Genomic DNA, 25,563 nt, shown 5'->3' on the forward strand with positions numbered 1-25,563 from the left:
AGAATTCGTGTTTGAGTGGCAGGAAGTATAATTAAATTCAGTGCAATTCAAATAAATTCCACTCAGTCATAGAACATGAGTTTCATTGAATCTGACAGGTCACACTTCCAGATACCAAATAATATATACTGTAACTTTTCCCAGGAAATGTATTTCATATACTGTTTTAACCTTAGTGCTTAGAATAGCCAATTATATTTCCACCAGCTATTTCATTTGTTTGGCTTCTTTTTGAAGGCCTCATGTTAAACTTGGTTAAACTAATGCATTCTGGGAAATGAGGTATTTTCCCCATATTGAACAAAATGTAAGCGATTAATGAAATGTAATAACTTAGAATATTCACATACAGGTTTTGTTTTCCTTGATCATTCATTTTAAGAGTTTGTCCTTAAAATCTATTGTTTCAGCAATATTTTATATGCATGTATATAATTACATGTTTGATGTTTTATGTATTAGTGGCGCAGTGGTCTAAGTGGCGCAGTGGTCTAAGGCACTGCATCGCAGTGCTAACTGTGCCACTAGAGATCCTGGTTCGAATCCAGGCTCTGTCGCAGCCGGCCACTCCTGAGTGGCGCAGTGGTCTAAGGCACTGCATCGCAGTGCTAACTGTGCCACTAGAGATCCTGGTTCGAATCCAGGCTCTGTCGCAGCCGGCCGCGACCGGGAGACTCATGGGCGGCGCACAATTGGCCCAGCGTCGTCCAGGGTAGGGGAGGGAATGGCCGGCAGGGATGTAGCTCAGTTGATAGAGCATGGCGTTTGCAACGCCAGGGTTGTGGGTTCGATTCCTCTAACTGTAAGTCGCTCTGGATAAGAGCGTCTGCTAAATGACTAAAATGTAAATGTATGTATAAACCAAACCTAATATATAATGAACAAAAATATAAACGCAACATGTAAAGTGTTGGTCCCATATTTCATGAGCTGAAACAAAAGATCCCATACATTTTCCATATGCACAAAAAGCTTATTTCTCTCATATTTTGTGCACACATTTGTTTACATCCCTGTTAGTGAGCATTTCTCCTTTGCCAAGATAATCCATCTACCTGACAGGTGTGGCATATCAAAAAGCTGATTAAACAGCATGATCATTACACAGGTGCATCTTGTGCTGGGGACAATAAAAGGCCACTCTAAAATGTGCAGTTTTGTCGCACAACACAATGCCACAGATGTCTCAAGTTTTGAGGGAGCGTGCAATTGACATGCTGACTTCAGGAATGTCCACCAGAGCTGTTGCCAGAAAATGTAATGTTAATTTATAAGCCTCCTCCAATGTCGTTTTAGAGAATTTGGCAGTACGTCCAACCGGCCTCACAACCGCAGACCACGTGTAACCACGCTAGCCCAGGACCTCCACATCCGGCTTCTTCACCTGCGGGATCATCTGAGACCAGCCACCCGGACAGCTGATGAAACTGAGTAGTATTTATGTCTGTAATAAAGCCCTTTTGTGGGGAAAAACTCATTCTGATTGGCTGGGCCTGGCTCCCCAGTGGGTGGGCGTATGGGTGCACCCCTGCCCAGTCATGTAAAATCCATAGATTAGGGCCTAATTAATTTATTTCAATTGACTGATTTCCTTATATGAAATGAAACTCAGTAAAATCATTGACATTGTTGCATGTTGCGTTTATATTTTTGTTCAGCATAGAATAGAAGAGGCATTTGAATTTCATTGAATTTCACTTAATTCAATTATATTTCCTTTCATTCAAATTCGAATTTCAATTCTTATCCTGTTTGCTACTTCAATTAAAATTCAATTGGAATTTATGAGGCATTCTCAATTCAATTCTGAAATGAGCCCAACCCTGATACAGTCACCTCCAAAATTGTTGGCACCCTTAATAAAGATGAGCAAAAAATACAGTATAAAGTAAGTAATACAAATACTGAGCAATATTGTATAGCCTATTCAAAACAATTGGAAAATTATATTATTTTATAATAATACAATTGCTCAGAGAAAAATATTTTGTTGAACAAGTAATAAAAACAATCCCCAAAAAGATACGTACAAATTATTGGCACCCGTTTTCAATACTTTGTGCACCCTCCCCTTGCAAGGATAAGGGCACTTATCCTTTTTCTATAATGTTTTATGAGACTGGAGAACACATTGGGAGGGATCCTAGACCATTCCTCCACACAGAACCTTTCCAGATCCTTGATATCCTTCGGTCTGTGCTGGGGTTCAAGTCCAGGGACTGAGATGGCCATTACAAAATGTTGATTTTGTTGTCAATTAACTAGTTCTTTGTGGATTTTGATGCATGCTTTGGGTCATTGTTTTGCTGGAAGATCCACTTGCAGCCAAGTTTCAGCCTGTTGGCAGAGGCAACCAGGTTTTTGGCTAAATGTCCTAGTACTTGGTAGAGTTCATGATGCCGTTGACCTTAACACAGCCCCATATCATCAAAGATCCACCACCATATTTTACAGTAGGTATTAGGTTATTTCCTGCATATGCATCTTTCTTCCGAGGCCAAACCCACCACTGGTGTGCGTGGCAAAAGAGCTCTATTTTAGTCTCATCTGACCAGTGCCAATGGCGTTTAGCAAACTCCAGGTGGTTACATTTGTTGGTTGCTCTCAATAAAGGCTTTTTTATGGCAACCCTTACAAATAGCCTATTGGCATGGAGGTGGCGTCTAATTGTAGATTTGGAGACTTGGTGAACCTGTAGTTCTCCAACTGTTGCCCTTGGACTTTTCTTTGCCTCTCGAACCATCTTCCTCACTGTGCGTGGGGACAACAAGATACACTTGTATCCTCTACCAGGCAAGTTTACTACTATTCCAGTGGTTTTAAACGTTTTAATTCTTGCCCTAATATCGGTAAGTGGCATATTTGGTTTTTCTGTTGTTTTTTGTACCCATTGCCTAATCTATAAAAGTCAACAACCATTTGTCTCTTTTCATTTGTGAGTTCTTTGCCTTTCCCCATGGTGAAGGATGACAAAGGGATTTCGCATGTATGTTACCTCATTTTTATACCCCAGTGAAACAGGAAGGCATGGAAGGCCACAATACAGTTCCTTAAACTAAGATTAATTAAAAAAAGTAAAATAAGAATCTTTGGGTAAAATAATAATTTTGACACCTATATTTTTTTAGATTTGTTTTGTTTTACTTGTTAAACCAAATCTACTTCTCTGAGCAATTGTATTAGTATCAAATCATCTAATTTTCTATATATTTTTTTTTTTGCATACAATATAGCTCAATATTTGTATTCTTTATTTTATACATTCTTTTTTGCTCATCTTTATCAAGGGTGCCAATGATTTTGGAGGCATCTATGAATTCAACACCACCATTCTCTGTTCCGTTAAGAGGAGCATCCCTTTTCCTCAGAACGTTGACTAATCATTTAGTGGTCTAACACGAACATTGCTGTCATTCTACAACTAACTCACTCTGGAACCAGTCCCTCATTCTGGAACCAGCCCATCATTCTGTTATTCTGGAATTAGCCCATCACTATGGAACTAACCTATCATTCTGGAACTAGACCATCATTCTGGCATTTTCCACAGTACCTGGAATCAACTCTCCTAACTAGTTAGCAAAGTGCCATTTTCTATAAGTTTAAAACATCCTCTGTTCTTTCAAGACGAGTCAGCCCTGAGCAAAAACCTTTATTCCAGTTCACATGCTGTAATTAAAAAGGTTGACTAGCTGGCTGTGTATGGACAGTTATTGCCGCATTTTTGTAATATCATTCCTGTAAGGGTAAAGTGACTGTCCTCCCACACTCACAACCCATTAGCAAAGGGAATGTTGGCTTCCTGATTGATACTCTCCTTGACGTCTAGCGGGAGTGAGTCAAAGAGGTGGTCCTCCACTACCAGGCAGTTCCTGCGGAGGAGACGACACTGGCCTAGCTGGGCTGGCAGGCGGTCCAGACAGTTTCCCTTAAGCTCCAGGTTTGTTAGCTGCACCAGATTGCTAATCTTCTCTGGAAGGACAGAGATGCAGTTCTGTCCCAGACATAGTGTCTTCAGTTTGGTGCACTTGAACAGCTGCTTGGGTAACACCTCCACCTTGTTTCCTGTAATGGCAAAGTGCTGGAGGTTCTGCATGAAGCCGATCTCCAGCGGGATCACCACTATGGAGTTGTGGCTAACGTCAAGATACCTCAGCTTGAGCAGGTTAAACAAAGGTACGGGCAGAGATTCAAGTTTATTGTGCGAAAGGTAGAGGGACTCAAGGTTTTTGACATGGCTTATGGATAATGGAATGGTGATGATTTTATTGTGCCACAGTTTGAGGCAGATCAGCCTATTGAGGTGCTGGAAGCTGATGACCTCCTCAATGGTGCGAATATTGTTGGATTTCAGGTCTAGCTCCTGCAGGTTGGTCAAACTGAAAATAGCATGGGGTATCCTCTCCAGTTCACAGTTGTGAAGCTCCAGTTCAGCTAGGTTCATCATTTTTTTCAAACTGTTCAGTACCAGGAGTTTAGTACCGTCATTATGTACCACCAACTTAATCAAGTGTGGAGAGAGATCTGTTATGTTGGTCGGGACCTTCGTCAAGTTGCTTTTTAGATGCAGAATCTTCAGATGCCTCAGGTCTCTGAGAGATTCTAAGCCGATCATCTTGTTGTTTTCAGAATTGAGATTCCCAACCAAATACAGCTCCCTCAGACTTTTCAACAGGTACACCCAGGTGGGGATCTCCGCTACGTCTGTAAACTTGACATGAAGGCACCGGAGGTGGTCGCGAAGGAAACTGAACGCGGTCTGCTCGACTTTGGCAGGACAGTGATAGAAGTGAAGTTCCTGAAGGTTGATCATCTGGGAGATCTTGGCTGTTATCCTGGCCTCTGGGATCAGCTCCAGCTTTAGGATCTCCAGATCAGTCAGATCAAAGACAGCATCTGGCAGACCTGACAGCATGAAGAGATGGAGCTCCAGTTTGTCCTGAGTGTTGCGGGTTACGTGCTGTCTCAGTTTCTCAAAGGTCCACTCGTGATTCAAGCTGATCTCCCGCAGTTTATTCTCGCTGACTTCAGAGAGGAAGACGCCGAAACGCTTGGAGTACAGCTGGTCGTACTGATCGACCATGTGCAAGAGAAACGCAAAGTCGTTCTTCACGTCAGGAATATCACTGAAGCTACTCTCCTCTCTGACTTTCTCGAAAGAGTACTCCTTGAGAGGTCGTCGAAACAGCCAGAAGAGAGTGTATATACAGATGAGGCCATATATACAGACGAGGGAAATATAGCTGACAAGCAGCTTCCTTAACATGAATGCCATGTTATGTGTGCATTGGAATTTAGAGTATCCAGTTAAATGTTTTATGTCAGGCTCACACACATGGTCAAAGTCAATTGAAGCAACAAACGTCATTGTGTAACACAAGATCAAAATGAACTTCACGGTTTTGATCACAGTTTGAGCAACGTAGAGCTTGTAGATCAAATCACTGTCTTCCACGTGGGCACGGAACTTCCTAACCTTTTCAAACAAGGCCTTAGCCTGCTCTCCATCTTTCTTGTCTAGTATGGTCATGCACGGGACTTCAATAACAGGCTTATCAGCAGTAAACTTGACCCCAGATTTAGCCAGCATTGGGGTGGACTGGTTAGGACTTCCCTCTTCACTGCTGGTTGAGAAATGTTTTGGTAGGGAATGGGCACCAGTGAGCCTTTGCTTATTCTCCTCTGAGTCCTCACATGCAGTCTCGGACAACGCCTTGGTCGTCCAAGGAGACTCAAAACACTTCCCCAGAATCCCCACAAAATGCTCTATTTTCGAACTAGTCTTTGGATATTTGAACCAAAAGTTACTGCTGACCATGAGGACAATGGTGTGTATGAGAGCAAGGTATGGGAAGTATTTTGAGTACCACGGCAGGGCGACGTGGTAGCACATCTGATTGACAAAAACATACTGCTGAAAGTCCAGGTTAGTCCTGATGCCTGTTGGCGGAGGCTGCTGTCCAACATCACCAAACTGTGTGAAGTGGATCTCATGAACGACACTATCCGGTAGATCCTTAATCATTAGGGGCGCAGCAGCTAGCGTCACCCTGCTTCCTCCGTTCCCTGACCCAGAACCAGACCCCTCCGCTGGCTGCGGTGTCGTGAAGCCGCTGGGGTCCTCTGGAGCTGGTTCCAGGACGGGAAGGCAAACCACCTGGTCTTTGGTTAACTGCATGGTTCCAGAAAATATGGCCAGCATCAGCATGACGACGCCCAGGTAGTCCATAAAGACGTCCCACCATGGTTTCAGGATCCGATAGGTCGGCTGGATGTCATTCAGGGCGGCTACCTCTGTGAGAGTAAACATCACTGCAACGGAAACAGAAACATGCATATTAATTAAACAGTGAATTAAAGATGGAATCTGCATTAGGGGGCCCATATGTGAACTGATTGCCCCCCATCTATCCTCAGAGTTCGTACTGCTTGGTGACCTAAACTGGGATATGCTTAACACCCCGGCCAACCTACAATCTAAACTAGATGCCCTCAATCTCACACAAATTATCAACGAACCAACCAGGTACAACCCAAAATCTGTAAACATGGGCACCCTCATAGATATCATCCTGACAAATTTACCCTCTAAAATACACCTCCGCTGTCTTCAACCAGGATCTCAGCGATCACTGCCTTATTGCCTGCATCCGTAATGGGTCCGTGGTCAAACGACCACCCATAATCACTGTCAAACGCTCCCTAAAACACTTTAGCGAGCAGGCCTTTCTAATTGACCTGGCCCGGGTATCCTGGATGGATATTGACCTCATTCTGTCAGCAGAGGATGCCTGGTTGTTCTTTAAAAGTGCTTTCCTCTCAATCTTAAAAAAGCATGCCCCATTCAAAAAAGTCAGAACTAAGAACAGCTATAGCCCCTGGTTCTCCTCAGACTTGACTGCCCTTGACCAGCACAAAAACATCCAGTGGCGTACTGCATTAGCATCGAACAGCACCCGCGATATGCAACTTTTCAGGGAAGTCAGGAACCAATATACACAATCATTTTCATCCTGTGGCACTAACTCCAAAAAGTTTTGGGACACTGTAAAGTCCATGGAGAACAAGAGCACCTCATCCCAACTGCCCACTGCACTGAGGCTAGGAAACACTGTCACCATTGATAAATTTACAATAATTGAGAATTTCAACAAGCATTTTGCTACGGCTGGCCATGCTTTCCACCTGGCTACCACTACCCCGGCCACCAGCTCTGCACCCTCCGCTGCAACTTGCCCATGCCCCCCCGCTTCTCCTTTACACAAATTCAGACAGCTGATGTTCTGAAAGAGCTGAAAAATCTGGACCCCTACAAATCAGCTGGGCTATACAATCTGGACCCTTTCTTTCTAAAATTAGCCGCCGAAATTGTCGCAACCCCTATTACTAGCCTGTTCAACCTCTCTTTCGTAACGTCTGAGATCTCCAGAGATTGGAAAGCTGCCGCGGTCATCCCCCTCTTCAAAGGGGGTGACACTCTAGATCCAAACTGTTACAGACCTATATCCATCCTGCCCTGCCTTTCGAAAGTTTTTGAAAGCCAAGTTAACAAACAGATCACCGACCATTTCGAATCCCACCGTACCTTCTCCGCTATGCAATCCGGTTTCCGAGTTGGTCATGGGTGCACCTCAGCCACGCTCAAGGTCCTAAACGATATTATAACTACGATCGATAAAATACAGTACTGCACAGCCGTCTTCATCGACCTGGCCAAGGCTTTCGACTCTGTCAACCACTGCATTCTTATTGGCAGACTAAATAGCCTTGGTTTCTCAAATGACTGCCTCTCCTGGTTCACCAACTACTTCTCAGATAGAGTTCAATGTGTCAAATCGGAGGGCCTGTTGTCTGGACCTCTGGCAGTCTCTATGGGGGTGCCACAGGGTTCAATTCTCGGGCCGACTCTATTCTCTGTGTATCTCAATGATGTTGCTCTTCTGCTGGTGACGCTCGGATCCACCTCTATGCGGACGACACCATTTTGTATACATCTGGCCCTTCATTGGACACTGTGTTAACAAACCTCCAAACGAGCTTCAACGCCAGACAACACTCCTTCCGTAGCCTCCAACTGCTCTTAAACACTAGTAAAACTAAATGCATGCTCTTCAACCGAACGCTGCTTGCACCCGCCCACCCGACTAGAATCACTACTCTCGGCGGGTCTGACCTAGAGTATGTGGACAACTACAAATACCTAGGTGTCTGGTTAGACTGTAAACTCTCCTTCCAGACTCACATTAAGCATCTCCAATCAAAAGTTAGATCTAGAATCAGCTTCCTATTTCGCAACAAAGCCTCCTTCACTCATGCTGCCAAACATGCGCTCATAAAACTGACTATCCTACCGATCCTTGACTTCGGCGATGTCATTTACAAAATAGCCTCCAACACTCTACTCAGCAAATTGGATGTAGTCTATCACAGTGCCATCCGTTTTGTCACCAAAGCCCCATATACTACCCACCATTGTGACCTGTACGCTCTTGTTGGCGGGCCCTCACTACATATTCGTCGCCAAACCCACTGGCTCCAGGTCATCTATAAAATCACTGCTAGGCAAATTCCTGTCTTATCTTAGCTCACTGGTCACCATAGCAACACCCACCCGTAGTCTGCGCTCCAGCAAGTATATCTCACTGGTCATCCCCAAAGCAAACACCTCCTTTGGCCACCATTCCTTCCAGTTATCTGCTGCCAATGACTGGAACGAACTGCAAAAATCTCTGAAGCTGGAGACTCTTATCTCCCTCACTAACTTTAGGCGTCTGTTGTCAGAGCAGCTTACCGATCACTGCACCTGTACACAGCCCATCTGAAATTAGCCCACCCAACTACCTCATCCCCATATTATTTATTTTGCTCATTTGCACCCCAGTATCTCTATTTGCACATCATCTCTTGCACATCTATCATTCCAATGTTAATACTAATTGTAATTATTTTGCACTATAGCCTATTTATTGCCTTACCTCCATAACTTGCTACATTTGCACACACTGTATATATATATTTTCTGTTGTATTTTTGACTTTATGTTTTGTTTTACCCCATATGTAACTCTGTGTTGTTGTTTTTATCGCACTGCTTTGCTTTATCTTGGCCAGGTCGCAGTTGTAAATGAGAACTTGTTCTCAACTGGCTTACCTGGTTAAATAAAGGTGAAATAAAATAAAAAATAAAAAAATGTACCTTTTGTTGAAGGGCGAAACAACGCCAGTGTCCGCCCCAGTACCTTTGTTATTGTTTTTGCTTTGTGGACGAAACGGAGGTGAGGTGCGTCAAGCAGCGTGGTAAAAAAAAAAAGCAATACATATTCTGCTGTTCTATCGCGCAAGCAATGATGTCAGAGGCAAAAAAACAGTGTTTGTTGTTTGCAGTAACTTCCTTATTGTTGTAATATCCCAAACGGACGTGGCAGTTTTACCATTAAGGATTCCAGCTTTAAAGAGTAACTTTCATGAAAAACGTGTTTTTTTTTCATCGAAAACTAGATGTTTTAGTCCTATAATAGTGAAACATATCAATTCTGGTCTTCATTTTGAGAGTTCGTTGCAAAAGTGATATATTTTGGTATTTTATTAGTAAATCTAGCTTTTTGCCCCTAGCGGTTCAACTCTAGCATTGAAATCGTACGTCATCTCAAAGGAGGGGTTCGGTATGAAATACACTCCCTTCTAGATATGCTGGGTGGTACCACCTCAAGGCTTACTATAAAAGCACACCTTATTTGGCAATGATCTTGGTAAGTGGAGTGTACCAATATACACTGCTCAAAAAAATTAAGGGAACACTACAATAACACATCCTAGATCTGAATGAATGAAATAATCTTATTAAATACTTTTTTCTTTACATAGTTGAATGTGCTGACAACAAAATCACACAAAAATTATCAATGGAAATCAAATGTATCAACCCATGGAGGTCTGGATTTGGAGTCACCCTCAAAATTAAAGTGGAAAACCACACTACAGGCTGATCCAACTTTGATGTAATGTCCTTAAAACAAGTCAAAATGAGGCTCAGTAGTGTGTGTGGCCTCCACATGCCTGTATGACCTCCCTACAACACCTGGGCATGCTCCTGATGAGGTGGCGGATGGTCTCCTGAGGGATCTCCTCCCAGACCTGGACTAAAGCATCCGCCAACTCCTGGACAGTCTGTGGTGCAACGTGGCATTGGTGGATGGAGCGAGACATGATGTCCCAGATGTGCTCAATTGGATTCAGGTCTGGGGAACGGGTGGGCCAGTCCATAGCATCAATGCCTTCCTCTTGCAGGAACTGCTGACACACTCCAGCCACATGAGGTCTAGCATTGTCTTGCATTAGGAGGAACCCAGGGCCAACCGCACCAGCATATGGTCTCACAAGGGGTCTGACGATCTCATCTCGGTACCTAATGGCAGTCAGGCTACCTCTGGCGAGCACATGGAGGGCTGTGCGGCCCCCCAAAGAAATGCCACCCCACACCATGACTGACCCACCGCCAAACCGGTCATGCTGGAGGATGTTGCAGGCAGCAGAACGTTCTCCACGGCGTCTCCAGACTCTGTCACGTCTGTCACGTGCTCAGTGTGAACCTGCTTTCATCTTTGAAGAGCACAGGGCGCCAGTGGCGAATTTGCCAATCTTGGTGTTCTCTGGCAAATGCCAAACGTCCTGCACGGTGTTGGGCTGTAAGCACAACCCCAACCTGTGGACGTTGGGCCCTCATACCACCCTCATGGAGTCTGTTTCTGACCGTTTGAGCAGACACATGCACATTTGTGGCCTGCTGGAGGTCATTTTGCAGGGCTCTGGCAGTGCTCCTCCTGCTCCTCCTTGCACAAAGGCGGAGGTAGCAGTCCTGCTGCTGGGTTGTTGCCCTCCTACGGCCTCCTCCACGTCTCCTGATGTACTGGCCTGTCTCCTGGTAGCGCCTCCATGCTCTGGACACTACGCTGACAGACACAGCAAACCTTCTTGCCACAGCTCGCATTGATGTGCCATCCTGGATGAGCTGCACTACCTGAGCCACTTGTGTGGGTTGTAGACTCCGTCTCATGCTACCACTAGAGTGAAAGCACCGCCAGCATTCAAAAGTGACCAAAACATCAGCCAGGAAGCATAGGAACTGAGAAGTGGTCTGTGGTCACCACCTGCAAAACCAGTCCTTTATTGGGGGTGTCTTGCTAATCGCCTATAATTTCCACCTGTTGTCTATTCCATTTGCACAACAGCATGTGAAATGTATTGTCAATCAGTGTTGCTTCCTAAGTGGACAGTTTGATTTCACAGAAGTGTGATTGACTTGGAGTTACATTGTGTTGTTTAAGTGTTCTATTTATTTTTTTGAGCAGTGTATATATAATTGGGTTGGTTAGTAAACATTGATCAACTGAATTCAGTTTTAATCCAAAAACAGACCATACCAATATTTTTGACAAAATTTGAAATTGTTTATGCTAATTAGCTAGCGTGACATGCAACTGATTTTGATAGGGCACGTCACAAATATAAACATGAATATTGAAAATATCCCATTTTTGATTTGGAAATGTTTCTATATATTGTTGAACATAATATACTATAGTATGGGAATATCAAAGTTCAAGAGTGGGATCTCTGCTAGTTTTAAAGGTAATTCTCAATCCCAATTTCCGCCTTCGCCCAACCCCTTAGAACAAAAAAAAAGATATTCAGGTGAGAAGTTGTGGATGGTGGAAATTGCTCATAAATATTCATTTTGGGGGTGGGTAAGCAGTTGTACCTGATCCCAACCCTTATTGACTAAACCATACTTACCAGAAGTCCACTGGCATGGGCTGATAATACAATTATGTGCATCACGAGAAAATACGGCTCTGGACAGTTAGCTCACAGTGATAAGGAGCCGAGGTCCTGACATCTACTGCCACTTGCGGCGTAAATTAGAATCACACATTTTTGGGGTTGAAATGTGGACTCAAACTGAACAATCGAGGGAGAAGAGCCTTGGTCAGGGAGGTGACCAAGAACCCGATGGTCACTGACAGAGCTCCAGAGTTCCTCTGTGGAGATGGAAGAACCTTCCAGAAGGACAACCATCTCTGCAGCACTCCACCAATCAGGCCTTTATGGTAGAGTGGCCAGACGGAAGCCGCTCCTCAGTAAAAGGCACATGACAGCCCATTTGGAGTTTGCCAAAAGGCACCTAAAGGACTCTCAGACCATGAGAAACAAGATTCTCTGGTCTGATGAAACCAAGATTGAACTCTTTGGCCTGAATGCCAAGCGTCACGCCTGGAGGAAACCTGGCACCCTCCCTACGGTGAAGCATGGTGGTGGCAGCATCATGCTGTGGGGATGTTTATCAGCGGCAGGGGCTGGGAGACTAGTCAGGATTGAGGGAAAGATGAACGGAGCAAAGTACAGAGAGATCCTTGATGAAAACCTGCTCCAGAGCCCTCAGACCGGGGCGAAGGTTATCCTTCCAAAAGGACAACATCCCTAAGCACACAACCAAGACAACGCAGGAGTGGATTCAGGACTGAATGTCCTTGAGTGGCCCAGCCAGAGCCCGGACTTGAACCCAATCTAACATCTCTGGACAGACCTGAAAATAGCTGTGCAGTGACGCTCCCCATCCAACCTGACAGAGCTTGAGAGGATCTGCAGAGTAAAATGGGAGAAACTCCCCATATACAGGTCTGCAAAGCTTGTAGCATCATACCCAAGAAGACTCGAGGCTGTAATCGCTCCCAAAGGTGCTTCAACAAAGTACTGATTAAAGAAAGGGTCTTAATACTTATGTGAATGTGATATTGTTAATACATTTTCCCCCTCAAAAAATATACTGATTTTGCTTTGTCATTATGGGGTATTGTGTGTAGATTGCTGATGGAAAAAAACAATTTAATCAATTTTAGAATAAGGCTGTAATGTAACAAAATGGGGAAAAAGTCAAGGGCTCTGAATACTTTCCGAAGCACTACACTTACCAAGACCATTGCCAAATAAAGCGCACTGCCACATGCTTTAATAGTAAGCCTTGAGGTGGTACCACCCAGCTCATCAAGAAGAGAGTGTATTTCATACTGAACCCCTCCCTTGAGATGACTACATCACGATTTTAATGGTAGAGTTGAACCGCTAGGGGCAAAAAGAGCTAGATTTACTACAAAAATACCAGAATATATAACTTTTGCAACGAACGAAATGAAGACCAGAATTTACGTGTTTCACTATAACTAAGCCTAAAACATTTTTTTTTTCATTAAAGGTACTCTTTAAAGTTATGGCCCATGTTATACAGAGAAATTGGCATAGTAGGCAATGTAACCAATCACAGCCCTCCTTTCAGTTGTATCATTGCACATCCCGCAAATCACCAGCACTTTAATATGCCATAGAGTATATTATGTTCAACAATGGTTACCAAAATAATGATTTACATATTTTCAATAAAAACATTATTTTGACGAATTTATTCATGCTATTTCATCCATTCCACAATATATAGTCCCAACACAAATCTAGGGTTGCTACCCAAGCCTGCTGGTCATTCGGTCTATCGGTACGGTTGCCAGAGACGCGACCCAGTTGTTAAGTCTTTTTGTTCTGTATCTATGGATGCGACTCAGTCGCTCATTCTAAATGTTCCATTGCCATACTGGCTGGCAACGTTATTATCCCTTGCTTGCTAGCTAGCCAGCTACGGCTAACTTAGTCACATCAAATAGTGCAGCAGGAATAACAACAAAGTAGTTGCATTTGCATTTGTTTCAGCTATTTTCTAGTGACATTTATTTGGATACATACATAACAATGAGCTAATGATGCACGATTTCATCTGGCATAGAGAATGTGCTCTCTCGTCAGGACACCGTTGTTCAGAGGAGTTAGCTAACACAATCACTTCAAACTGAAGCTGGAAAGAGTGCAAACTAGCTGCACTTAGTTTTTTGTTTTACCTATTTTCTATTGATATTTCTTTGTATATATTCATCAAAATTATGCTGATTCATGATTTCGACTGGCTGAGAAACGCTGCCTGCCTGTCTCGTCCCGACACGTTCATTACTATGGGACACCTGGAGATGGAATTTGAATATTGAAACAATGTTGCAAATGTCGGAGAGACAGACGGCAAGGTTTATACAAATCTCTGCTGTTGAAAACTAAATGTTAGTCTAAAAGAAATGTGAGATAATGTATAGATGCTTTTTAGAGTGGAGATCAAGTTTATAAATTGCCTTGCTGGGCTGATGAGACAGTAGATTGCACAGTCAGATGGAACAGAGTATATAAGCATTTTAACGTCATACATTTAACCGGTGGTAACTTGTGGAATAGACACCGGCTGGAATGCAGTTTTAACCAACCAGCATTCAGGATTAGACCCACCGGTTGTATAACAGGCAAATATTGCACAATCCAGGTGTGCAAAGTTCTTAGAGACTTACCCAAGAAGACTCACAGCTGTAATTGTTGCCAAAGGTGTTTCTAATATGTATGGACTCAAGGAGCTGAATACTTATGCAATTATATTTATTTCATTTTGATTTATCTTTAGAAAATGTTAGAATTTTTCTTCCACTTTGACATTAGGGTATTTTGTGTAGATTGTTGACAAAATATGACAACTAAATCCATTTTAATCCCACTTTGTAACAATAAAATGTAAAGAAATCCAAGGGGGGTACTGTCACGACTTCCGCCGAGGCTGCCCCCCCTCCTGGTTCAGGCAGGCTTCGGCGTACTAGCTACTGCCGATCCCATTCTCATCACTCCACTTGTCATGTCTTGTCAATCACACAGACCTGGTGCTCATTCCCCTAATCAGTATGTGTATAAGTGTTCCCTCTGTTCCCCTTGTCTTTGTGAGTGATTGTTTGTTGTGAGAGTGTGTAGCTCGGTTGAGCTACATTTCACTGTGTTATTGCCAAGGTGGATGTTTTCCCTTGTATGGGCTAGGCCCGTGTAGCTCAGTCGGTAGAGCATGGCGTTTGCAACGCCAGGGTTGTGGGTTCGATTCCCACGGGGGCCAGTATGAAAATGTATGCACTCACTAACTGTAAGTCGCTCTGGGTAAGAGCGTCTGCTAAATGACTAAAATGTATAGTTTCGCTTGGGGCGTTTGATTTATGTAAACTCTGGACTTCGGTGTTTTACCTCCTGCGCCTGACTCCTTCATTCACACCTCAACACAGAATCACTCACACCCTGATTACAGTATTAACCCCTCGTTTCATGTGTCTCTCCTCAGGCCGGTGGTAGCTGGTCCGCTCCAAGAGTCTGAGGTACGGGAGGTTCCTCCACCTCCTCTGGACATTGAGGGGGCCCCAGCGTACTCGGTCCGTTCCATCCCTGATTCGAGGCGTCGGGTGGGGGGCCTTCAGTATCTTGTGGAGTGGGAGGGGTACGGTCCGGAGGAATGGTGCTGGGTCCCAAGGCGGGACATCCTCAATCCCTCCCTGTTGAGGGATTTCCACCGTCGCCATCTGACTCGCCCTGCTCCGCGTCCTCCTGGCCGTCCCCGAGGCAGGGGTCGACGCACTGCTGGAGCCGCGGTCGGGCGGATACTGTCACGACTTCCACCGAGGCTGCCCCCCCCTCCTGGTTCGGCCAGGCTTCGGCGTTCGTCGTCACCGGAGTACTAGCTACTGCCGATCCCATTCTCATCACTCCACTTGTCATGTCTTGTCAATCACACAGACCTGGTGCTCATTCCCCTAATTAGTATGTGTATAAGTGTTCCCTCTGTTCCCCTTGTCTTTGTGAGTGATTGTTTGTTGTGAGAGCGTGTAGCTCGGTTGACTTCGGTATTTTACTTCCAGTGCCTGACTCCTTCATTCACACCTCGTCACAGGGGGTGTAGACTTTCTATAGGCACTGTATGTAGCGTACCTGAATACTTTTGTGAGGCACTGAAAATCTTGACATGCTCCACCTAAAACTCCATTGAATTCTTCCCTTTCACTCATTCGTCTCATAATCAAAAACGGTTTAAGTCATTGCCGTCTTTGTTCTTTGTCTTGGTGGTCTTCCTTTTTAGCTTTCTATCCTTCATCTAAATGTATTTGGCTTTGATGTGACTAAACCAAAGCTTTACTAAAACCTCACAGCCAGACAGAAAAGATGGCAGGAGAGTTCAAGGAAAATACCACCTTTTGGTATTTGTTTCATTAGTCCACTGTTGATGCAGTCCCAAAATGTTTTGCATGTCAGCAATCAAGTTTTCAAGATATAGAACTTAAAAAATACAGTGTCACAGTATGATGCATTTTGATTGCTGACATGCTAAACATTTTGGGACTGTATCAACAGTGGACTAATGAAACAAACAAAAAAGATAGATGAATGGTATTTTCCTTTAAAAATGTCTGCCTCTACAAAGAGAAATAAAAAAAAAAGGTTGTCACTAATTTTGTCCTTTGAATAGAGACTTGGAAAGTCAAGTGGACAGCCAGACAATCAGTCACATGTTTGCTACAGACATAACGATTAGTTACCGGAGTGTAACTCCAGTTCTATGAGTGGAGCGGAGCCCCATAGGGGAGCTCTGCTCCTAGTGGTTTACCCTATGCCCTAAGGCAGCAACAGCCTGAGACAAAATTATGCACACACCTGCAGCCAATAGGAGCACAGGTGTCCCTATAAGAGGGGATGCCTCCCCTCAATCAGCCTCCCGAGATATTTATCTTCAGCGAGACTAGAGAGGGTCGGCAGGGCCTTAAGTCCTATGGGGCTCCGCTCCACTCATAGAACTGGAGTTACACTCCGGTAACTAATCGTTCTATATCGTGGAGCTCCGCTCCTAGTGGTTTAAGGCGGAGCGTAGCGCTCCAAAATGTACTCCCTGCCGAGCCTAACACTTCCCATCGAAACGAAAAGGTCAGGCCTAGCAATGGCTGCAACCAAGTCCCGCAGTACTGCAACTAAAAACCCCTACGGGCGTCACAATATACCGCGTCATCGGTTAAAGACCCGCCCCACCTAGTCCAATGGCAATGCCAATGACTAGTGGGCAGATCACCAGAATAGAAGCCATACTAATCTGTACTAGCAGATAGATGTGCCTCAATATCCTGTGAAAACACTACCGACCACTAATGGAATGACACCAAGTGTCACTCTACATTGTGAACGCGGTGAGACCGCCTCACTCACTCAATGGAATCCCAGAGATTAGTGGGCAGGAACAAAACATGGGTCATACTAAACTGAACAAGCAGATAGATGACCTCACATTCTGTCAATCAACACATGCCTCTACTGTACTGAACCTGTCAGTCAGGAGTCATGCCACAAAATATGTTTTCTTATCCAAAGCGGACCTGATGGAAACCTTGTCCATAGTCCTGCTTTTTCCTCTCTTCCTAGCTCAAGATCTCCCTTCAGCTATGCTGAGTACAGACCGAGCCAAAGAGTTAGAAAACACATCTGTCAAAAACACGTCTTCCTAACCAAAGCGGACCTGATGGAAACCTGTGTCCACAGTCCTGCTTCTCCTCTCTTTCTTGCTCAAGATCTCCCTTCAGCCACGCTGAGTACAGATCGAGCCAGAGAGTTAGAAGACATATCTAAGAGATAGAAACTGATAAATGGAGACGGCGTCGACCAGGATGCTGCTCTACAGATATCCTCTACCCCTGTTCCTCTGAAAAGGGCAGTAGAAGCCGCTACTCCACGAGTGGAATGAGCTCTGATACCCTGAGGCAATTGCCGCCCCGCTGCCTCATAAGCTGTCTCAATGCCTTCACAAAGCCAGTGAGACAACCGCTGTTTTGAAAGTGGTCTACCTAATGCAGCCGCACCGTGACACACAAACAACTGAGGCGATGACCTAATCGCTGCTGTGCGCTCGACGTAACACGCCAAAGCGCGTACCGGGCACAAGCGATGGAGCTTTTCCTCACTCCTCTCTCTATGAGGAGGAGGAGAAAAAGCCCACAGCTCCACGGTCTGTGACCTATATGAACTCTTAATAACCTTCGGCAAAAATGCCGGGTTAGGACGTAACACTGCTCTGCTCAGGTCACCATTGATGGCCAGGCAGTCAGGTCTCGTCGAAAGAGCACACAAATCACTGACCCGCTTAGCTGTAGTCAAAGCGAGCAACAGTGCTGTCTTCATAGACAGCATCTTGAGGGGTATTTGATTCAATGGCTCGAACGGCGACTTACATAGCGCTTCGAGTACCAAAGCCAAATCCCACTGAGGAAGCGTGACTCTAGGTGTTGGCCTAAGTCGCCGCGTTCCTAATAGGAAGCGTTTCACTAGAGGGTGGCTAAAGACATTGTCTCTGCCAAACCCCTCATGACAAGCTGAAATCGCTGCTGCAAACACCCTAATAGTGGCCGGCGATTTTTGCTTATCAAACATGAGCTGTAGAAAAGAGAGAATACTCTCCACCTGACAGCTCATGGGGTCTACACCTTGTGTGACACACCATCGTGAAAACACGTTCCATCTACTGGTATACATCTTAGAAGTGGAACTGGCACGTGAACCCTGTATGGTCCTGATCACCGCATCAGATAACCCACAGCGCTCTAGCCTGTCCCTCTCAGCAGCCAGGCCTTCAGTGGTTGGCCGATTATGGGCAATTTCCCTATCGTGCCTCCCGCCTGAGACAACGCGTCCCGTCGATGTGGAATTGGCCAAGGTGGCGCAATCAACATCTGACTCATCTCCGCAAACCAAGGAGCCCCCGGGCGATCGGGCGCTATCAGTATCACTGACCTCACTGATCACCCTGGCTAGCAGTGGGAGAATGCAGGACAGCGGAGGGAATGCATACTGGAGAACTTTCGGCCACGGTTGGTGCGCAAAGGCGTCCCTTCCCAGTGGCGGTTCGTCCTGTTCCCTCAGAGAGAACCACAGAGGACATTGCGCGTTCACGCGTGAAGCGAATAGGTCCACCTCGGCTCTCCCGAATTGTTCCCAAATCTGAAGAACAATGTCCGGATGCAGACACCACTCGTCGTCTCGAGGACCCCCTCTTGACATGAGGTCTGCTCCTACGTTCAAGTAGCCCGGAATGTGTGCTGCTCTCAATGAGCGAAGGTGCTTGTGAGCCCACAGCCACAATTCCTCTGCCGCCCGATGGAGAGCAGGAGACCTGACTCCTCCCTGGCGATTTATGTGAGCTACTGTGGTCCGGTTGTCTGACCAGACCAGCACATCGCGACCCCGAAGGGTAGACGCGAAGTGGGTCAGAACCAGTCGAACCGCTTTCCAACTCCAAGAGGTTGATATGACGACCTGATTGAGGCCACACACCTCCTATCGCTTGGGTCTGACATGTCCCTCCCCATCCCGTCAGGGACGCATCCGTGAATACTGGGATGTGAGAGGACACCTTTCCCTATCGGGACTCCGTGCGTGAGAACGCGCGGGTTTCTCCAATAGTTCAGATCTGCACTGAGCGAGAGGGGGGAACCACCACCCACCGATGACGTTGACGCAATGGGTCTAGTCTTAGTTGGGCGAACCATCGCTGCATCCTGCGCATATGCAGGAGTCCCAGCGGAACCACAGAGTGGGCTGACGACATGAGACCCAAAAGTGACATGATCGACAGCGCCGTCACCGCGTGATTCGGACGACACTTCCTCAGGGCTAGCAACAAGGCTACCCTTCGGGGGTCCGAAATTCGAGCCCTCATCCTCACAGTGTCTAGCTGTATCCCCAGGTAGACAATCTGATGAGTGGGCCAGGGCGCGCTCTTTTTCCAATTCACAGCAAACCCCAGACTTGTGAGATGCATCACTGTCTGTGTTGTGTGAGTGATCGCCAGCTCTGCTGACGGGGCGAGAACCAGTAGGTCGTCCAGGTAGGCTAGTAGCCGTATTCCCTGACGACGCAACGGTTCCAATGCCGCCTCCACACACTTGGAAAATGTGCGAGGTGCCAGGGCATACCCAAATGGCATCCTCGTGTATTCGTACGCCACCCCTTGAAAGGCGAACCGCAGAAACTTCCTGTGACGCGGCTGAACAGGCACATGAAAGTACGCGTCCTTTAGGTCTATGCTCGTACAAAAGTCCCCTCTCTGGACACATTCCAGCAGACGTTTTGTCGTTAGCATTCGGAAGGGCCGTTTGGTTATGCTCTCGTTGAGAATGCGTAAGTCCAAAATCGGCCTCACTCCCCCCGTCTTTTTGGGTACTAGGAAATAAGGCGAATATAGCCCTTTGTTCCTTTGCTCCCGGGGAACTACTGTCACCGCCTCCTTCGCCAAAAGTTCCGTAATCTCTGTCATCAGAGCGGCCACTTTGTCTGCCGTTTTCATCACCGTCTCCACCACTCCCCTGAACGGGGGTGGGGTCCGGTGGAATTGGAGAGCATAACCCTTCTGCAACGTCTTTTCTAGCCGGCGTGAGAGGGTGCAGCTTCTTCGCCACTGCCAGCAATGCAGAGAAAGCGGCTGAGCACGAAGCTGTGGTGCATCCAGTAGGAAGGACCTGTATTCCTCTATGGCCCTTACCGCCACTGTTCCCCAACATTGAAGTGGTGGAACAGCCCAAGGTGGGCCTCCCGTGAAAGGGAGAGGAACCATCAATGCGTTCTGAGAGAGAAAGAGGAGCAGGGATGTCGGTTAAACTCGTAACCGTCGTATTCCTGCCCTCCTTGAACGCATCGCGGGTCTGAATTGCGCTGACCGAGGTCACAGCCTGCGGCAGGGCACCATCCCCAGCAAGCGATTGCGTCATCTTAGGTGACTGCAATTCGCTATCAGAGCCCTTCACTACAGTACTCCTAGAAGTCTGTAGTATGAGGTCTCTATGAGGTAAAACAAGGCGGCGCCTTGATACCTTCTTAACTTTCACCTTCTGTGTGTGTTCAACTCTGCACCCCTGGTGGGTTGATTCACACTCAGTGTGGTGAGTACTAGCTCGTTCTGTCAGGGGAGCCGATACGTTGGTTATACCCATAACCCTAGTAATCCGGCCCTCCGTGAACGTAGCATGGGTCTGAATCGCATTAACCGAGACCTTGGTCTGCGATAATGCGCCGTCCCCCAGATAGCTGCTGTGTTACAATGCCTGGGGGCGCCGATACTCTGGACACCTTCGTGACCGCGGTAATCGGGCCCTCCGTGAACGCAGCATGGGTCTGGCTCGTACTAGCAGAGACCTTAGTCTGTGCTAGTGCGCCATCCCCAAATAGCGGCTGCGTCCTCATGTCAGAATCTGACAGAGACTGCTGCCTGCTATGTAAAGCACTTCTTATACGTGAAGTGTGATGTGACGACCTGATTGAGGTCTTATGGATACCTACTCTAAGTGCCTGCTCAGCAACGCACCCTCGGTGGGCTGAACGGCTCTTAGAGTGGTAAGGAAGAGAGGGTGAGATTTGAACGCTCTCGGACGTATTATGGAAAAGAGGCTCTTTTTTGACAAAGTCAGGTGGAGCCAACTCTTTATTAAACACATCAACAAAGGCATTTACATCAACACCCATCCCTTCAACCGAAGGGTGGGGGGGAACAGTGGGCACGTTCGACACCATCGACGCGTCCTCCATCCACTCCCCCGCATCCCGTCACGTACGCCTCCTTTTGCCTCCCTTGGAGGGCCAGGTCGGCGTCCTCGTCACCTCCCTCGCCGGCTGAAGTGGGGCTACTGTAGCTGCTGGAAGGGCGGGGCCCGTTCCCTTGCTGCTCGCTGCCGCCGGATGACGCCGATTACGCCGCCTCGCTGTAGACCCAGGTCTACTTAGAGGGGCGGAGGTAGATGGCCTCTGGGACGGAGCGGGGCCGAGTCGTCCTGCCAACGGCAGGTGCTTGGCCAGCTGTTTCTTCTCTTCCTCCAGTTTAGAAAAACGCTCCGTCGCCTCCTTGACTGCGACCCCAAAGAGGCCGTCGTCAGAGAGGGGGGCGTTCAAGAGAGACGTCCTGTCTGCCTCTTTCATGGAAGTCAATGACAACCAGAGGTGTCGCTCCCCGACCACCGAAGTGGCCATGGACCTCCCCGCGCAGACTGCGGACGCCTGTGTTAGGTGGAGTATGGCGCCAGAAATTCTGGACGCCTCCTCCACCTCCTCCGGTGCCAGCTCTGTCTTGCCCGTGGTTAAACGGGACAGAGCGGCCGCCAAGAGGGCAATGTTATTAGCTGCTGCTACAGCTTGGGCTCCCAGCCCAAAGGACTTCTCTAACAGCGACGCTGTGAGTCGGTCCTTCTGGGATGGCAATGTGGCCTTCTTGGAAGAGGGCCAAGGGCTCCAACCCGGTACAAGATACGCCGCCATGGCGCTCTCTAACCTGGGAATTCCCTTGCCCTGGAACCTTCCTTCCACTCTCGTGAATGGGAGGTACGCTTTTACTGGCGAACGCGCCGCTAAAGGTGCCTCCCACGAGCCCTCAACGTACCTGGCCAAAGAAGGCATGGCAGGAGCCACTGGCTCTGCCGCCTTCCTCGGCCTGGAATAAGGACCACCCTCCATCATATCAACCTCCGGTGCGGAGGGAAGAGGGGGCAGCCTTATCTCCAGACGTTGCGCAGCTCTCTCAATAAGACCCGGAAAATCCGCTCTCAGAGAGGCTGCAGCGAAGGACAGGGCTTCTGATCTCTCAGAGCTCGTGTCCCCTTCGCTATAGGGACTACAAGCCCTCTCGCTTTCCAAGGGAAAGGGGGGCTTGAAAATATGAGGGATGGGGTCTGACTGTTCCATCGGAACGCCGGACTCCTCCTCAAAATCCCTATCCTCCCCCGAGTCTGCGCCATTGGACGACGCCTCTGAAGCAGAGGCTAGTATCGACAGCACGTCCTCAAGGGGGATGTCCTCCCTAAAAAACGCTCAACGCTGCTTCCTCTCCTTTAAAGAAAGGAGGGCGCAGGAGGCGCAATTCGGGGGACTGCAGACGCCTTCTTTGGCATGCTGGGATCCCAAACACACGAAACACAGGTCGTGGTGGTCACCGGCCGCCATAGAAGTGCATCTGCACTGAGCTCTGAAAAGAGCTTTTGGGGGTGGGAAATCTCCCGGTGTGCTCATTTAGACGACGTTGATGACTGGAATATCAACGGCGTTTTCGTCCTGAGTCTTTGTGCTTCGTCTCTTCTTGGCTCTTCAGTCTAGTCATCCAGTCGCTGAAGATAAAGGGAGGCTGATTGAGGGGAGGCATCCCCTCTTATAGGGACACCTGTGCTCCTATTGGCTGCAGGTGTGTGCATAATTTTGTCTCAGGCTGTTGCTGCCTTAGGGCAGAGGGTAAACCACTAGGAGCAGAGCTCCCCTATGGGGCGGAGCTCCACGATATAGAATTCTGTAGCTCATTTGTAATGATGTGCAATTAAGTTAATTGCAGTCTCAAACATCTTGTCTAATTCAAAATTATATGCATTAGGGTACATTGTCTTCAAACAAATAAATACTTCAATAATTTGGCTATATCATCTAAGATCCTTAAATTATGATACCCTATATGATAATTCAACATTCATTCTCAAATGTCATTTATTGGGTACCATCATATTTTAACCTTTATAAGGTCCCATGGAGATACAATCTATTTTGTAAGAGAAACCTGTACAAGATGGCAGTAGTCTTGAAAGTGAACTGAATATACTCTCATTCATATTACATTCCTCTGAGACCTGCTGTCCAGAGTGATGCACTCTGGGCCCATGTTATCACCTTCAGTGGTTCATCATTCATTCGTCCAGAGGGTCGGCTAACCTATCGACACAGCCTACAGAAATACCATGTCACATATTCCCTAGTGACTTCATCCTACCAACAGATGACCCATGCCCTATATGTCCTTCTGTTTACCACAAGAGATGGGATGTGTATCAAATGGCACCATATTCCCTATACAAGTGCACTACTTTTGACCAGAGCCCTTTGGGCCCATCTGTGTCTATTTGCTCTAGCTAGCCTTTCTCCCACTGCATTTAAATGTTTAAAATACAAAAGCAGAGCCCACTGCCACCATGCCAGAGACCACTAGTGACTAGCACAATGTCAGTGTGTTTTTATGAATGTTGCATTTGCAAGCAGACTAGACTGTGGTACAGTTTCAATCAAATGTGTTTAAGGGTGTTGGTGTAAAATTCATGTGGATACAAACGTCAGTATTCTCCAGACAAATCTGCTCAGACAAAATATTGAATACAATGGAAATCAACTGGTACACGTTTCTGTATTTCAGAGGAAGTGCAAGTTGGGGATCTAGTGTGCATTCAAAATGTCACCCTATTCTCTACACACTACATAAGATATAAGGGGCTATTTGGGATGCACATAGGATATAAGGGGCTATTTGGGACGCGGACCTAGCCTTGCTTTTAGATGGAACTGAACTCCTGAGCGAGCAGAAACTTAGACTTAATTCGATAGATAATGTTATGGAAAAAGGGTTTAATGGATAAACGTGGCAACTCCTCTCTTGCTGCGAAACACTTTTTTGGACTAGTTTTCAGGCCTTGTGGGCAGATTTTCTGAGGTCATTGGGCTAGAAATTTTAGCTGGACCTGGCAACACTGCACACAATCAAAAGTGACCATGTTTTTGGTAGGTAGATACCCTAGTAGGCTACTGTATTACCAAACTGATGAACCACATGCAAATGCAGTAGGCTAGTCAGAGATAAAAAAAACATATATATGCCTGGTTTACATTGCCATATCACAGAAAAGGCTAAAAACTGAGATATCTACACATCAGCTACGCTATAGCTCATTTGGACCTTATATTATGAACAGTTTCAACTATTACTGTGTTCCAAAAATGATTAAGTAGCCTACACTTCATCTGAAATTTCATAGGCTACCCACCACCTCCTAGGTTGAACATAAGCTTGTGTCGCATTAAAAAGATGTGAACACAGCGCGATAAAGAAATCGCCGTTTTATATAGTAGGCCAAACTGCTATCCCACAACATTACCGACTGCGCGATGGCACAGGACGCGCGTGAATGGGCTCTAAATGTGACACAGCATTTCTGCTCGGGAAAGTCTCAACTGGATCCTTGATATGTCCAACTCTGACGTCACCCCATTGAAGTTGCAATTTAACACGGTTAGGGTTAGGTAAGGGTTATGGATAGGATAAGGGTATGAGTTAAGGCCTGGATTTAGTAGGCTATACAAAACCAAAACATTTATAGGCTACAGTAGGCCTAGCCTACTCTTGATTTCTGGACACCATGTTACATATTGAAATAGCAGCTTCGGTTTCAGCGAATGTAGCCTGGCCTAGGCTACTCTATAGCAGACTTATTGTAGCCTCTTACAGTACGACTTTTCTTAATGTACATCTCCTTTTGTGACAACATTATATATATATATATATACATATGGTGCCGCTATTTATATATAAAGGCATTGCATAACGTTCTTGGTGCCGGTTTCTGAGAGGAGATGGGCTACGCATACGCACCTTCAATTAATTTATGGGTCCCGCTGCCTCGATACTTCAGCCGAAAAATGATAAGTCTTGGTACGTCCCATGATTCGATCAGGTAAACAAAGACGAAATCCTTAACATCTAGTCAACCGTATTGCTGGACCAACACTAAGCTGATTAGAAGATTGCTTTGGTTCTGCTTCCTCCATAGCGACATGCTGCGGCCATTAAAGTCGA

General features: G+C 46.4%; 1 protein-coding gene across 1 annotated transcript; it reads right to left on the minus strand.

Annotated features, from left to right (window-relative positions):
- Positions 1-3,639: 3,639 nt before the first annotated feature.
- Positions 3,640-25,563, minus strand: LOC121540522 (volume-regulated anion channel subunit LRRC8D-like). The gene is made up of 2 exons (XM_041849457.1): positions 25,360-25,563; positions 3,640-6,312 (listed from the first exon to the last, which is right to left on the minus strand). Exon 2 carries the CDS (start codon positions 6,308-6,310, stop codon positions 3,770-3,772), a length of 2,541 nt encoding a protein of 846 aa, XP_041705391.1. The 5' UTR covers positions 6,311-6,312; positions 25,360-25,563; the 3' UTR covers positions 3,640-3,769.

The sequence above is a fragment of the Coregonus clupeaformis genome, chromosome 26 (assembly GCF_020615455.1).
Source record: "Coregonus clupeaformis isolate EN_2021a chromosome 26, ASM2061545v1, whole genome shotgun sequence".
Lineage (NCBI taxonomy): Eukaryota > Metazoa > Chordata > Actinopteri > Salmoniformes > Salmonidae > Coregonus > Coregonus clupeaformis.

Bases quoted from the DNA above. Each gene is read 5' to 3' on its own strand.
- LOC121540522 (XM_041849457.1), bottom strand. From the start codon at position 6,310: ATGTTTACTCTCACAGAGGTAGCCGCCCTGAATGACATCCAGCCGACC.